We start from the raw sequence: 13,684 nt of genomic DNA, 5'->3' as shown, positions 1-13,684 counted from the left end.
CAGGTTCGCCTGTACGTCAGTTGCGCCCCTTCCTGGATCAGGATGCTCTGTGCACAGTCACTCATGCCCTCATCCTTTCTTGCTTGGACTATTGTAATGTTCTCTACATGGGGCTGCCCTTGAAGAGCACCCGGAAGCTTCAGCTGGTCCAGAATGCGGCTGCGTGGGTTATCTAGGTGTCCCCATGTTACACCCCTTATAGGCGGCCTGCACTGGTTGCCGGTTGCCTTCTGGGTGCGGTTCAAGGTACTAATTATGACCTTTAAAGTGCTCCATGGCTTAGGCCCAGGGTACCTGCGAGACCACCTACTGCCACCGGTAGCCTCCCATCGTCCAGTGCGATCCCACAGAGTGCGATCCCACCTCAGGGTGCCGTCGGCCAGACAGTGTCAGCTAGTGACCCCCAGGGGGAGAGCCTTCTCTGTGAGAGTGCCTTCCCTCTGGAATGAGCTGCCCCCAGAGCTTCGTATAATCCCCAACCTCCGGTCCTTCCGACGCGCCCTAAAAAGTTGGCTTTTCCAGCAAACCAGCCTGGCCTGAACAAAAAAAAGTAAAGTATTGATCACTGTTAATTTAAGATCGATTTTTTTAAAAAAAATGTATTGTCGATTTTAATTAGGTTTGGGATATTCCATTTAATTTTTTTAACTTTTATATTATGTGTTTCTTTTAATTGTTGTACGCTCTCCTGAGTCCTTGGGAGAAGACGGCATATAAATCTAATAAATCTCAATCTCAAATCTCAATCTATTTGTACTAATCTCATGCAAAAATGTCCATGTCTATATTAATACCTGTTGCCTTGTACATGTTGACAAACAAATAAATTAAATAAATAAATAAATGGAGAGCCCCATATAAAGCTGCTGATCTCATAATTGGTGGTAGAGTCTATGTCTTTTATGAATTGAACTTAAAGGAACATTCCTGTGTAAAGCATTATGCTCTGTTGGACTCATTGCTACAGATTTCTACCCTTTCTTCTCTTCTACCAGAGTATCTGTTCAAATATTGTACAGGATACAAATTTGCACTCACACGGATCTTCAAGTAGAAAAGAATAGATTTTCTCATTAGATGCATTCTCACATATAACCTTGTATTGGTCTTCAGATGAAGTATTGGACTCTCGGTGTTTTCTGATCAGGAGGATGGAAGGGAAAACAATTTCATGATAACAAAAGCATGAAGATGTTTCTGGTGATGTTTTTGGTGCACAAAGTAGTCACTCTGAAATGCCCTGCAAGTGATGCTTTCCTTGCTCCACATGAGTGGTACCAGCCTGGAGACCTCATCATTGGTGGGATGGCATCTCACTTCGCTTACCACCTTTATGAAGCTAAATTTAGTGAAAATCCTTCTCAGAAACCTTATGAGATACCAGTGTAAGAATTTTTTTTCTCTATGTCTAATCTTACTCCGATTTTCAAAAATCCTTTCTATGACTAAAATGTTATTTGTGCGTAACTGTAAGGTGTAAAATATAATCTATGTCTCCCCTTTCTTCCAATTGTATCTGTTTACGAAGGGAGGAATAACCTTTGTGAGATATTAAAATCAATTCTTATACTCACAATGCAAAAGACAACTCTGGTTCACAATTCAAAGATTTATTGCAAAGAAATGAAATAGAGGTTGCAAGTGCGGCCTTCCAGACTCTTCCCGAGTGCAAAGAGTGCAAAAAACAGGTTTCAAGCAATACAATTTATATTTTTCTAATCATTACGCACGATTCTTAAGAAGATCATCTCCACATCCACATCTCCAAAGTCATTCTTTGAAGTTAATTAGCATTTCAAGAGATCAGAGGGACCCTTCCTGCAGACCGCTTTATCTTATCAAAGATTTTCAAAAATCCTTTATATGACTAAAAAGTTCTCTCTGCATAAACATTATGTTTAAAATATTATCTATGCCTTCCCTTTCTTCCAATTGTATCTGTTAAAGAAAGGAGAAATAACCTTCTTAACATTATCTTAAAGTATTTCACATGAAATGTATAAAAGTTCAAATCAAAAAGTCTCTATATGAAGATTTACTGGGATAAGATAATTTTTAGAAAGATTTGACAATATCTCTCCTCACAAAATACATATATTTGGTAAATAAGTGACATCTACTGAATCTGCTCTTCTGTTTGAAATAATTCCAATAAATTCCTTTCCGTATTTATACTTAGAAGAATTTCAGGGAAACAATTCCTTCCTTGCATATATTTTATATGAAAACTCAATCAGGACAATTTCATTTGATCTTACAACTCTAGAGAATACTACTCCATTTTCCTGCAGCTGACATATGGCTCCTTACCCCAAGAGCAATTTCAGACCAATAAGATCTCTTCACTTTATTTCATGGTCCCCAAAGAAGACCATCAGTACATTGGGATTGTCCAACTGCTTCACCATTTCAAGTGGACATGGATTGGGATATTTGCTGTTGACAACAAAGATGGAGAAAATTTCTTACAGAAAATGCTGCCCTTGCTTTCAGAGAACGGAATCTGTATATCATTCATTGAAAGGCTTGAACAGCTAATCCACTTGGAAGACTTTCCAGAAGTAATTGAAAAAATCTTAATTATTTCCACGAATTGGATAATTAGCAAAGCCAATGCATTTCTTGTCTATGGAGAATCATTGACAATTATGTGGCTGAGAGTTGTCACATTTATGATAGATCCTGAAAGCAAGGAAACTGCATTATTTAGAAGGGTGTGGATCATGACTGCCCAGATTGATTTCGTATTATCAGGATTTCAAATCCCATGGGGTCTCCAGATGTTCCATGGGGCTATTTCCTTCGCCATTCATTCAACAGCAGTTGCAGGTTTCAAGGAGTTTCTTCAGACCATGAATCCTCTTTCAGACTACAGAGATCAGTTTCTGCAGGAAGTTTGGGAACAAGCATTTGATTGTTCATTTCCAAAACCAGAGTTAAAAGAAATACAAGACATTTTCCAGAAGGAAGGTAGAATATGCACTGAGGAGATGAAGCTGGAGGATCTTCCTGGATCTGCCTTTGAAATGGAGATGACTGGCCAAAGCTACAGCGTCTACAATGCTGTTTATGCTGTGGCTCATGCTTTGCAGGCTCTGTACACTTTATGGTACAATAGAAAAAAAACAATGATGAGTAAAAATCCTGACCTTCCACATCTCCGAGCTTGGCAGGTATTCCCTTTGCTTTGGCCACTTCTGTTATTTCAATAAGCAGCTTGTCGTAGAATTATGTTTTGAAACCATTATGGAAAGTCTTAATATTTTCTGCATGTGAAATCAAGCACAAGAAACAACCTAGAAATACGGAGGAATTTTGTGATGGTGACAACAATTAACCATTAATTGGTGGAACAGCTTGTCTTCAGAAGTTTTGAATGCTCCAACACTGGAGATTTTTATGAAGCAAAGGACAGCCACTTATATGAAATAGCATAGGGTCTCCTACTTGAGTAGGGTGTTGGATTAGAAGACCTCCAAGTCTTCTGACTCTGAAATGCTGTTCCGTCTTAAATAGATATTGAGAAAAATAGTTTATATTGTTGTTCTGGAGCTACTGCATCAATTATGGTTTAGTTGTCAGTAGAGGTTATTGAATAAATCACAATATATTGCATAATAAGAGATAGTTAAAATTATAATTTAGATTACTTTTCATTGCCTCCTCCAACAATAATCAATTCTCCATGAATTTTGATGTGGCTCATGGACTTGTCATGGGTAACAAGCTGAGCTTTCTGTCTCTATCTGGAGTTTTAGAGGAGTGAAATAAAAGTGGGTCTTTTAGTTGTGAAATCCATCGTATGAAACATGAAACACGTTTGCAATAATCTCTATCTTCCATCTCTCTATGGAGGAATATTTTAGTCTCAGAATATAAAATTTGTGTAACGGACAATGAGGAAATATTAGATATGATCTAGGTTGAATGAATTGTTTATATAGTCAAAATAAATCAGGTGTTTCAAACTCATGGCCCATGGGCCGGATGGATCACACGCTGGCCATGCTCTCCCTTGGTTTAGTTAAGGGGGGGGGAAAGTTGTGACATTTCACATGATGGCATGATGGTGTGAGTTTGACCTCCCTGATCTAAATCATAATTCAAGGAAGGTACATAATTCCAGAACTTTTTATTCATTCTTCTTCTTTTCATTTTTACTCTTCCTTATATTAATATCAATAAGAAATATAGATAGTTAGATAGTTAGATAGATAGATCGATCGATCGATAGATAGATAGATAGATAGATAGATAGATAGATAGATAGATAGATAGATAGATAGATAGATAGATAGATGATAGATAGGACATGTACATTATCAGGCAATATTGATTGTCAAATTTCTAAGTGTTCATACTTAATAATAGTTATAGGAATAGGAAGAATGAGGGAATGAAATTTAAATATGATTTTCTCTTCTTTATTATGTTGCTTTTAATTCCCTCTTTCTTTTATTCTCTTTCAAGTAGCTCCATTCACATCTTCAAGGCATTTCTTTTAACAATTCAGCTGGGGAAAGAGTGTTCCTGAGTGAGAAAGGGAAAGCAACAGGTGGATTCGACATCATCAATTTGATCACCTTCCCAAACGGATCCTTTTGGAAAATTAGAGTTGGAAAGATGGATCTGCAAGCTCTAAAAGGGAAGGAATTGTGGATTAATGAGGATGTGATTGTTTGGAGTCCAGCTTTTAACCAGGTATCAAATTAGTGATCCCACTGTAGTCTATTGTGATCCATGCCTTAACCCATTATTATCACATATTGAACATAATCTCTTTAGAAATCTAATTTCTAGTCTTTTTAAAATAAACAATAGCATATTTTTTCAAATGTTGTGGACGATCAAAGATTCCTCAAATTGACACAATATGATTTTACAATCTAAAAGCCAGGATGGCATATTTGGTGGGCATTTCCACTTGAAATCACAAGAGTGGCCATGTTTGCATGACATCGTTACCATGTATTTACCCTAATCTTCAGACAGGAGTTTTTGTACCTCATTATATTTTCTCAATTATATTTCAGTTGTTGATGAAGCTGTTAATATGCTGTATTCTTTTAGGAAGTCAATAATCATGTTACTACATTAAGGAGAAAATTCAGAAACTGTCTTTAAAACTCTCCTTTTCAAAACATATCCATGCTTTTCATCAGGTTCTTCCGTTTTCTCAATGCAATGACCCTTGTTTCCCTGGGTCCTGGAAGAAAGGAATTGAGGGAAGTCAGTTCTGCTGCTATGACTGTGTTCCATGCCCAGAAGGGAAGATTTCGAATCAAAATGGTAGAGTAGAAATTGTACCAATTTTCATTAGAAATAAGGGAACTTTAATAAACTACATGGGTGCATAAAAATAATATTATTATTTTCAATAATTTGTAAGGCCTAGATGACATTTTTTTATTTTCCTTCCAGATAGGGACGACTGTTTTCAATGTTCAGAAGATCATCACCCAAATAAAGAAAAGAATGGATGTATCCTGAAACTGCTGGTTTTTCTAACTTTTGAAGAAACCTTAGAAATTGGTTTAACCTCAGCAGCTCTTGGTTTCTTCTTCTTGACCTCATGTGTACTTGGAACTGTTTTTAAGAACAGGGATATCCCCATTGTCAAAGCCAATAACCGGTCCCTCACGTACACCCTGCTTGTCTCTCTTCTGCTCTGTTTTCTCTCCTCTTTGCTCTTCCTCAGCCAACCGGGCCAAGTGATCTGCCTTCTCCGACAATCAATGTTTGGCATCATTTTCTCAGTGGACGTTTCTAGTGTACTTGCTAAAACCATCACTGTTGTTGTGGCTTTCTTAGCCACTAAACCAGGATCTCAGATGAGGAGATGGGTGGGGAAAAGATTTGCCTTTTTTATTGTCCTTTCCTGCTCCTTATTACAAGTATGTATTTGTATTCTTTGGTTGTCGACATCTCCCCCATTCCCTGATTTTGACATGCATTCAGAGTTCCAAAAAATGATTTTACAGAGCAATGAGGGTTAAGCTTTCTTCTTCTACAGTGTCTTGGGCTACATGGGTATCTTAGCCATTGCCAGCTTTATTGTGGCTTTCCTTGCCCATAAATTACCCAACAGCTTTAACGAAGCCAAGTTCATCACCTTCAGCATGTTGGCCTTTTGCACTGTGTGGATCTCCTTCTTTCCAGCCTATCTGAGCACAAAGATTAAAGCCATGGTAGCCATGGAGGTCTTCTCCATCTTGGCCTCCAGCGCTGCATTACTGGGATGCATATTCCTCCCAAAGTGCTACATCATTGTTCTCCGGCCTGACCTCAACCACAGAGAGCAACTTATTAAGAGGTGTTAGTACCCCATATGATCTTTCTTGCTAGGAAAAATTGCTGACAAAAAATAAAAAAAATATGTAGAAGTTTCATTTCTGCCAATGGAGGCTTTGTGTAGGATTATTGTGTGTAGCAAGCTTTATTATAGTTGCCTATTCCCAAAACACTAGATGTGCCTTATTTCCTACATTTCCAAAGACTCTTGAAAATTCCCTTGTGTCCCTTTCAAAATTCTATTTCAAAAGACTTTGACAAAATTGATTGGCCATGTGCTGTTAGGACTTTTCTGGAATTGACTCAAAGTGTGTCCAATATTTTACCTGCTACTATCATGATATATATGCCTTCTATTTATAAACCACAACATATAGTCAAGATCGGAATATCATTCTGTAGACATGAATTTAACCCAGCATCATGGTTTCTGAATGCTGTACATTGCACCTTGTTTTTAAAAAATGTTATCTTAGATCATTACCATTCATTTTTAATCTTTAAATACAGCTCCACTGTAACTGATTATCATATTTTAACAATATAGAAAACTAATGTAATGAAATGAAATATATTCTCGCTTCTGCCTCATTCTTTTTTCAAAGTGTATACTGCCCAGTAACTATAATAAAGTGCGAATTTATTTCTGTAGGAGAAGACTGGTAGAGCCAGGGGGAAGAATAAAAAAGGGATCAGTTTAGAGACCTTTCATACCCACAAATGCAACCCCTCCTTGAATGCTATTAACCATTGTTTATTTCTAACCATACTAGCTAATAACCCAGCATAGCCTGGTTGTGCATTTATCCCAATTCCCAAGAGGGAGCCCTCTTGTAAACTACTGCCCAGCTGTTCCCATGGCAACTCCACTGTGCTGTACTGTAGAAGCCATTTTAAGGCACAATAAGCTGTATCTTAATAGAACTTGAATCCAAAATGCACACTATCGCAAAATGCAAGCTATCACTCTCAAAAATACTGTGACTTGACGCTATAATTAAGTCCTTTTCATTTCAGCAGCCCAGGCATTCCAGAGTTATGCTGGAACACACACTGACAGGGACACATCCCGAGGGGTGTTAGAGGTGTCTTACCCTCATAGTATTTGTTTCCAGAGAGTAAGTCATCTGTGTACCAACCTTGGTTGAAATTGCTCAAGGTGTTTGTGTCTGTGTTATGCTGGAAAACACACACACATAAACACAGATACCAATTTATAGATAGATAGATAGATAGATAGATAGATAGATAGATAGATAGATAGATAGATAGATAGATAGATAGATAGATGACGGCCATTTGTTCAATAGATTTCTCTGCATAAATTTTAAGCAATAAATCAATTTACTTTAACCTTCATGACTGGACTTGTTATTTCTTTTGCCTGACATTAATCTCCACTCCCAAAGTTGTTCATGGAGGAGCAATGGAAACCCCCAGCATCACATCTGACAACTAGAAGCAATTGGCCAATTATTGTCTCATCAAAACAAAATAATTATCTCCTACAGGATTCACCTTGTTTTCCTGGCTGGGCAAAACATGAAAGGCTGCACAGGAGGGAATGATATTCAGAAATAGTCAAGGCATTAGCTTGGATAAAAACATAACACTTGAACCACAGAAAGTTTGGCACAAGGGTAATAATGGCTCTGTCAGCCATATTGCTTCAGGTTTCTAACCACTGTTCTCTTCTTCCAGAAGATCAGTTCAAATCCTAGTGCTATTCAAGATACAACTTTGCACTCACATCGATCTTCAAATTGAAAACAATACATCTTCTCATTAAGTGCATTCTCAGATATAAACCTTGGATTAATCTTTAGATGAAGGATTGAATTACATGTGCTTCCTGATTGGTAGGATAGAACGCAAACCACTGTCACAAAAACAAAAGCATGAAGATGTTTCTTGTGATGTTTTTGGTACCCAAAATAGTTACTCTGAGCTGCCCTGCAACTGATGCTTTCCTTGTCCCACATGAGTGGTATCAGCCTGGTGACTTCATCGTTGGTGGGATTACATCTCACATGGGTTACAACTTTTATGAATTTAAATTTAGTGAAAATCCTTCTAAAAAACCTTATGACATACCAAAGTAAGTTTTCCCCCCCTCTTATCTAGATTTTCAAAAATACTTTATATGGCTAAAAAGTTTTTAATATAATTTTCTTTCCAACTTTCTTTTTCTTCCAGGCCTTCCTTCCTTCCTTTCCTTCTTTCTAATGTATCAAGTTATGACAGAAGAAATAACCTTCTTTACATCATTTTAGAGTCTTTCACATGAAGTGAACACTTCAGATCAAGAAGTCTCTATTTGAACATTTACTGAGGGAAAGATAATTTTTAGAAAGATTTGGTATTATCTCTCATCACAAAACATACACATAGAGAGATGTTATTTTTTACAGAGGCATGATTGAGAGCCTTTTCACAAAGTGCATCACTGTTTGGATTAGTGGCAGCAGTGCCTCAGATAGAAAGTCCATACAGAGAGAGTGCTAAGGACAGCCGAGATGTTTATAACAATTTCATTTCCTGTTGTTCAGGATACTGTTTATAAAATCTATGTGCATAGTGCTCAACTGTTTTCTTCACCATGTACATGTATATGTCCAAACTAGACTATGTTGTTTCTCTAGGTCATATAATATACATGGATATATACATAATTTTGTATTTATTTTCAGAAAAATATCATAGAATATAAATATAGTACTGGCAAAAAGTCACTACTTACATTTGTTGTAGTACATATTTGTTGGAGGTCAAGGAAAGGCTGTGTAAATTAAATCTGAACTCTGTAAAGATTACCATTTATTCTCCATAAAGGAGAATATTTTAGTTCCAGATGGAAATGAGGGGTCCTTGGTGATCTCTGAGATGTGTTCTTTCCTTGTAGACATTATTCAAACTAGATAACATCCTCAGTTCTCTGATGATGTTACCTATTTTGGGTAATGAAATGTCTTCAACAAAGACACCACGCTCAGAGAGCACCAAGGATCCTCTGTAGAAATTATTAAGAACATTAGAAAACGCGATTATCTTTTTACTACTATCAGAGAAAGAATTGTTTATCATTCATACAGAAAATGATGCCACTTTATGAGAATTGTCAATTTTCTCCTTCAACTGGGTATTTAAATTTTTGCAGTATATTCCCCAAATTCCATCAACATGTCCTCGCCTTGGCTTTTGCTGTGAAGGAGATCAACAAGGACTCCCAGATCTTATCTAATGTAACTCTTGGATTCCACATCTATGACAGTTACTACAATTCAAGGATGACCTATCGCACCACTCTAGACCTACTTTTCAAATCCCAGGAATTTGTCCCTAACTACAAGTGTGACAGTCAGAAAAATCTCATGGCTATCATTGGGGGACTGGATTTTGTCACATCCTCTTGTATTGCTGAAATTGCAGAATTCTTCAAAATTCCACAAGTAAGATGTGAAAGGGCTAAAGGGAGAAAGTATATACTATTCTCTTTTATTAATTAAGGATTGTTAAAGATTAAAGGGGACAACAGAGAAGGAGGTGGCTGGATGGAGTCACCGAAGCATGAACTTAAATAGACTCCAGAGGATGGTAGACGACAGAAAGGCCTGGATGAAAAATTTTAATGTGGGGTCACAATGGGTCGGACACAACTTCGCAAGTAACAAACAACAACAAAGATTATGCTTAGATGTATATTAAGATGTTCTCCCTGAGTTAAGGTCTATGGGTTAGCATAGTTTTGAACCTACAATGCCAAATACAAGAAGTGAGTATCCAAAGAGACTCCATCCGTAATGGAACATAAAGTTCTTTGTTTCCAGCAAAAGAATCGATCAATTGTATTTGTTTGAAACAATTCCAATAAGTTCATTTCCATATTAATACCTATAAGAATTTCAGGAAAACAATTCATTACCTGAATATATTTTGTATGGAAACTAGATCTGGACAATTTGATCTTACAACTCAAGAAAACATTACTCTACTTCCTTGCAGTTTACATATGGCTCATTGCCCCAAAAGGAATTTGAGACCAGTAAGCTATCTTCAGTTTATTTCATGGTCCCCAAAGAGGACCATCAGTACATTGGGATCATCCAACTGCTTCACCATTTCAGGTGGACGTGGATTGGGATATTTACTGTTGATAACAACAATGGAGAACATTTCTTACAGAAAATGCTGCCCTTGCTTTCAGAGAACAGAATCTGTATATCATTCATAGAAAGACTTCAACAGCTAATCCACTTGGAAGACTTTCCAGAAGTATACCAAACAATCTCTAGTATTATCATAACTTGGGTAAATAGCAAAGCCAATGCATTTCTTGTCTATGGAGTATCGATGTCAATTTTGTGGCTCAGATATGTCACATTTATGATGGATCCTGAAAACAAGGAAACTGTGTTATATAAAAGGGTGTGGATCACGACTGCACAGATTGATTTTGTATTATCAGGATTTCAAATCCCATGGGGTCTCCAGATGTTCCATGGGGCTATTTCCTTGAACATTCATTCAAGAGCAGTTGCAGGTTTCAGGGAATTTCTTCAGACCATTAATCCTCTTTCAGTCCCCAGAGATGGGTTTCTGCAGGAAGTTTGGGAACAAGCATTTGATTGTTCATTTCCAAAACCAGAGTTACAAGAAATGCCAAGTAGGAAATGCACTGGAGAGATGAAGCTGGAAGACCTTCCTGGACCTGTCTTTGAAATGGAGATGACTGGCCAAAGCTACAGCATCTACAATGCTGTTTATTCTGTGGCTCATGCTTTGCAGGTTCTGTACACATTGCATTTCAATAGAAAAAAACCTATGATGGATAAAAATCCTAAACGTCCACGTCTCCAGGCTTGGCAGGTATTCCTTTTGCTTTGGACACTTATATCAATAAGCAGTTTGACATAGAATTATGTTTTGACCCCATTGTGGAAAGTCTTAATATTTTCTGCATGTGGAATCAAGCATGAGAAGTCAAACTAGAAATAAGGAGCAATTTCCTGTTGGTGAGAACAATTATCAATTAATTAGTGGAACAGCTTGCCTTCAGAAGTTGTGGATGCTCCAACATTGGAACTTTTTACAAAGGAGAAGGATAGCCATTTACCTGAAATAGTGAAAGGTCTCATCCTTGAGCACTGTGTTGGATTAGAACACTTCCAAGTCCATTCTGACTCTGATTCTGTTCTGTTTTAAATAGAGACAGAAAAGGGGTTTCTTTCTATCAATGATGAAAGATTATATATGATCTATGTGGAAGTAGTTGTTTAAGTGGTGAATGTAAATCATAATTTAAAGAATTCCAAAGTTCCAAAATGCTTTTTTCATTCTGCTTCAGTTAATTCTGACTTTCCCATATATTGATATCAAGTTAAACACATAGTATCTAAATGTACATTATCATATAATATTGATTAATAAATTTCTAAGCTTAATAAGATTATAGGAATGAGAAGAAAGAGTGAATGAAAGTTAGATATCATTTTCTCTATTATATTGCTTTTCATTCCCTCTATCTTTTATTCCCTTTCAAGTAGCTCCATTCACATCTTCAAGGCATTTCTTTTAACAATTCAGCTGGGGAGAGAGTGTTCCTGAATGAGAAAGGGGAAGCAACGGGTGGATTCGACATCATCAACTTGATCACTTTCCCAAACAAATCCTTCCAGAGAGTTAGAGTTGGAGAGATGGATCTACAGGCTCCAAAAGGAAAGGAATTATTCATTGATGAAGATTTAATTGTCTGGCACCCAACTTTTAACCAGGTATTGAATTAGTGATTCCACCTTAATCATTATGATCCGTGCCTTAACCCACTATGATCCCATATTGAAATATCTTTAGAAATCTAATTCCTATTTTTTTTAAAAATAAACAATGGTATATTCTTTCAAATGTTGTGCATGATGAAAGATTCCTCCAATTGACAAATATGATATTACAATGTAAAAGCCAGGATTTCATATTTAGTGGGCATTTCCACTTGAAATCACAAGAGTGGCCATGTTTGCATGACATCATTACCATGTATAATTATTTGTTTTCCCTGCTCTTCAGACAGCAGGTTTTGTACCTCATTATAATTTCTATATCCTTTCAAGTTGTTGATGAAGTTCTTAAATTCTGTATCCTTTTTGGAAGTCAATAATCATGTTACTCCATTAAGAAGAAAATTCAGAGACTGTTTTAAAAACTCTCCTTTTCAAAACATTTTCTGGTTTATCATCAGGTTCTTCCATTTTCTCGATGCAATGACCCTTGTATCCCTGGATCCTGGAAGAAAGGGATTGAGGGAAATCAGTTTTGTTGCTATGACTGTGTTCCATGCCCTGAAGGGAAGATTTCAAATGAAAATGGTAAGGTAGGAATTCTGTGACATTTCATTTGACTTAATAACATTTTAATAAACTAATTGGAGGCACAAAAACAATGTGATTTTTCAATAATTTGGAAAGTCTAGATGACAAATTCCTTGATTTTCCTTCCAGATATGGATGACTGTTTGGAATGTTCAAAAGACCATTACCCAAATAAAGAAAAGAATGGATGTATCCTGAAACTGCTGGTCTTTCTAACTTTTGAAGAAAAGTTAGGAATTGGTTTAGCCTCAGCAGATCTTGGTTGCTTCTTCTTGACCTCATGGGTACTTGCAACATTCATTAAGTACAGGGATACTCCCATTGTCAAAGCCAATAACCGGTCCCTCACTTATACCCTCCTTGTCTCTCTTCTGCTCTGTTTTCTCTCCTCTTTGCTCTTCCTCAGCCAACCGGGCAAAGTGATCTGCCTTCTCCGACAATCAATGTTTGGCATCACATTCTCAGTGGCCATTTCTAGTGTACTGGCCAAAACCATCACTGTGGTTGTGGCTTTCATAGCCACTAAACCAGGATCTCACATGAGGAAATGGGTGGGGAAAAGATTGGCCTTTTCTATTGTCCTCTCATGCTCTCTCTTACAAGTATGCCTTTGTTTTGTTTGGTTGTCGACATCTCCCCCATTCCCTGAGTTGGACATGCATTCAGAGTTCCAAAAAATGATTTTACAATGCAATGAGGGGTCAGCTTTCTTCTTCTACTGTGTCTTGGGCTACATGGGCATCTTAGCCATTGCCAGCTTTATTGTGGCTTTCCTTGCCCGTAAATTACCCGACAGCTTTAACGAAGCCAAGTTCATCACCTTCAGCATGTTGGCCTTCTGCAGTGTGTGGATCTCCTTCTTTCCAGCCTATCTGAGCACAAAAGGAAAAGCCATGGTAGCTGTGGAGGTTTTCTCCATCTTGGCCTCCAGTGCTGCATTACTGGGATGCATATTCCTCCCAAAATGCTACATCATTGTTTTCCGTCCTGACCTCAACCACAAGGGGCAGCTCATAAAGAGGAATTAG

The 13,684-nt window shown here is 37.3% G+C and overlaps 1 protein-coding gene across 1 annotated transcript; it reads left to right on the top strand.

Annotated features, from left to right (window-relative positions):
* The first annotated feature begins 1,185 nt into the window (after positions 1–1,185).
* Positions 1,186–13,684, top strand: LOC148046848 (vomeronasal type-2 receptor 26-like). The gene is made up of 7 exons (XM_087715006.1): positions 1,186–1,385; positions 2,267–2,970; positions 8,230–8,389; positions 9,449–9,740; positions 11,077–11,157; positions 12,527–12,653; positions 12,786–13,684. The coding sequence occupies exons 1-7, from the start codon at positions 1,186–1,188 to the stop codon at positions 13,682–13,684; spliced, it is 2,463 nt and encodes an 820-aa protein (XP_087571132.1).

This window comes from Thamnophis sirtalis, unplaced genomic scaffold (genome assembly GCF_051295495.1).
Source record: "Thamnophis sirtalis isolate CommonGarterSnake01/CBP01778 unplaced genomic scaffold, rThaSir2_p1.2 scaffold_4, whole genome shotgun sequence".
In the NCBI taxonomy this organism is placed as follows: Eukaryota; Metazoa; Chordata; class Lepidosauria; order Squamata; family Natricidae; genus Thamnophis; species Thamnophis sirtalis.
The sequence above is the reverse complement of the archived record's forward strand: the minus strand, read 5'-3'. Positions and strand labels throughout refer to the sequence as shown.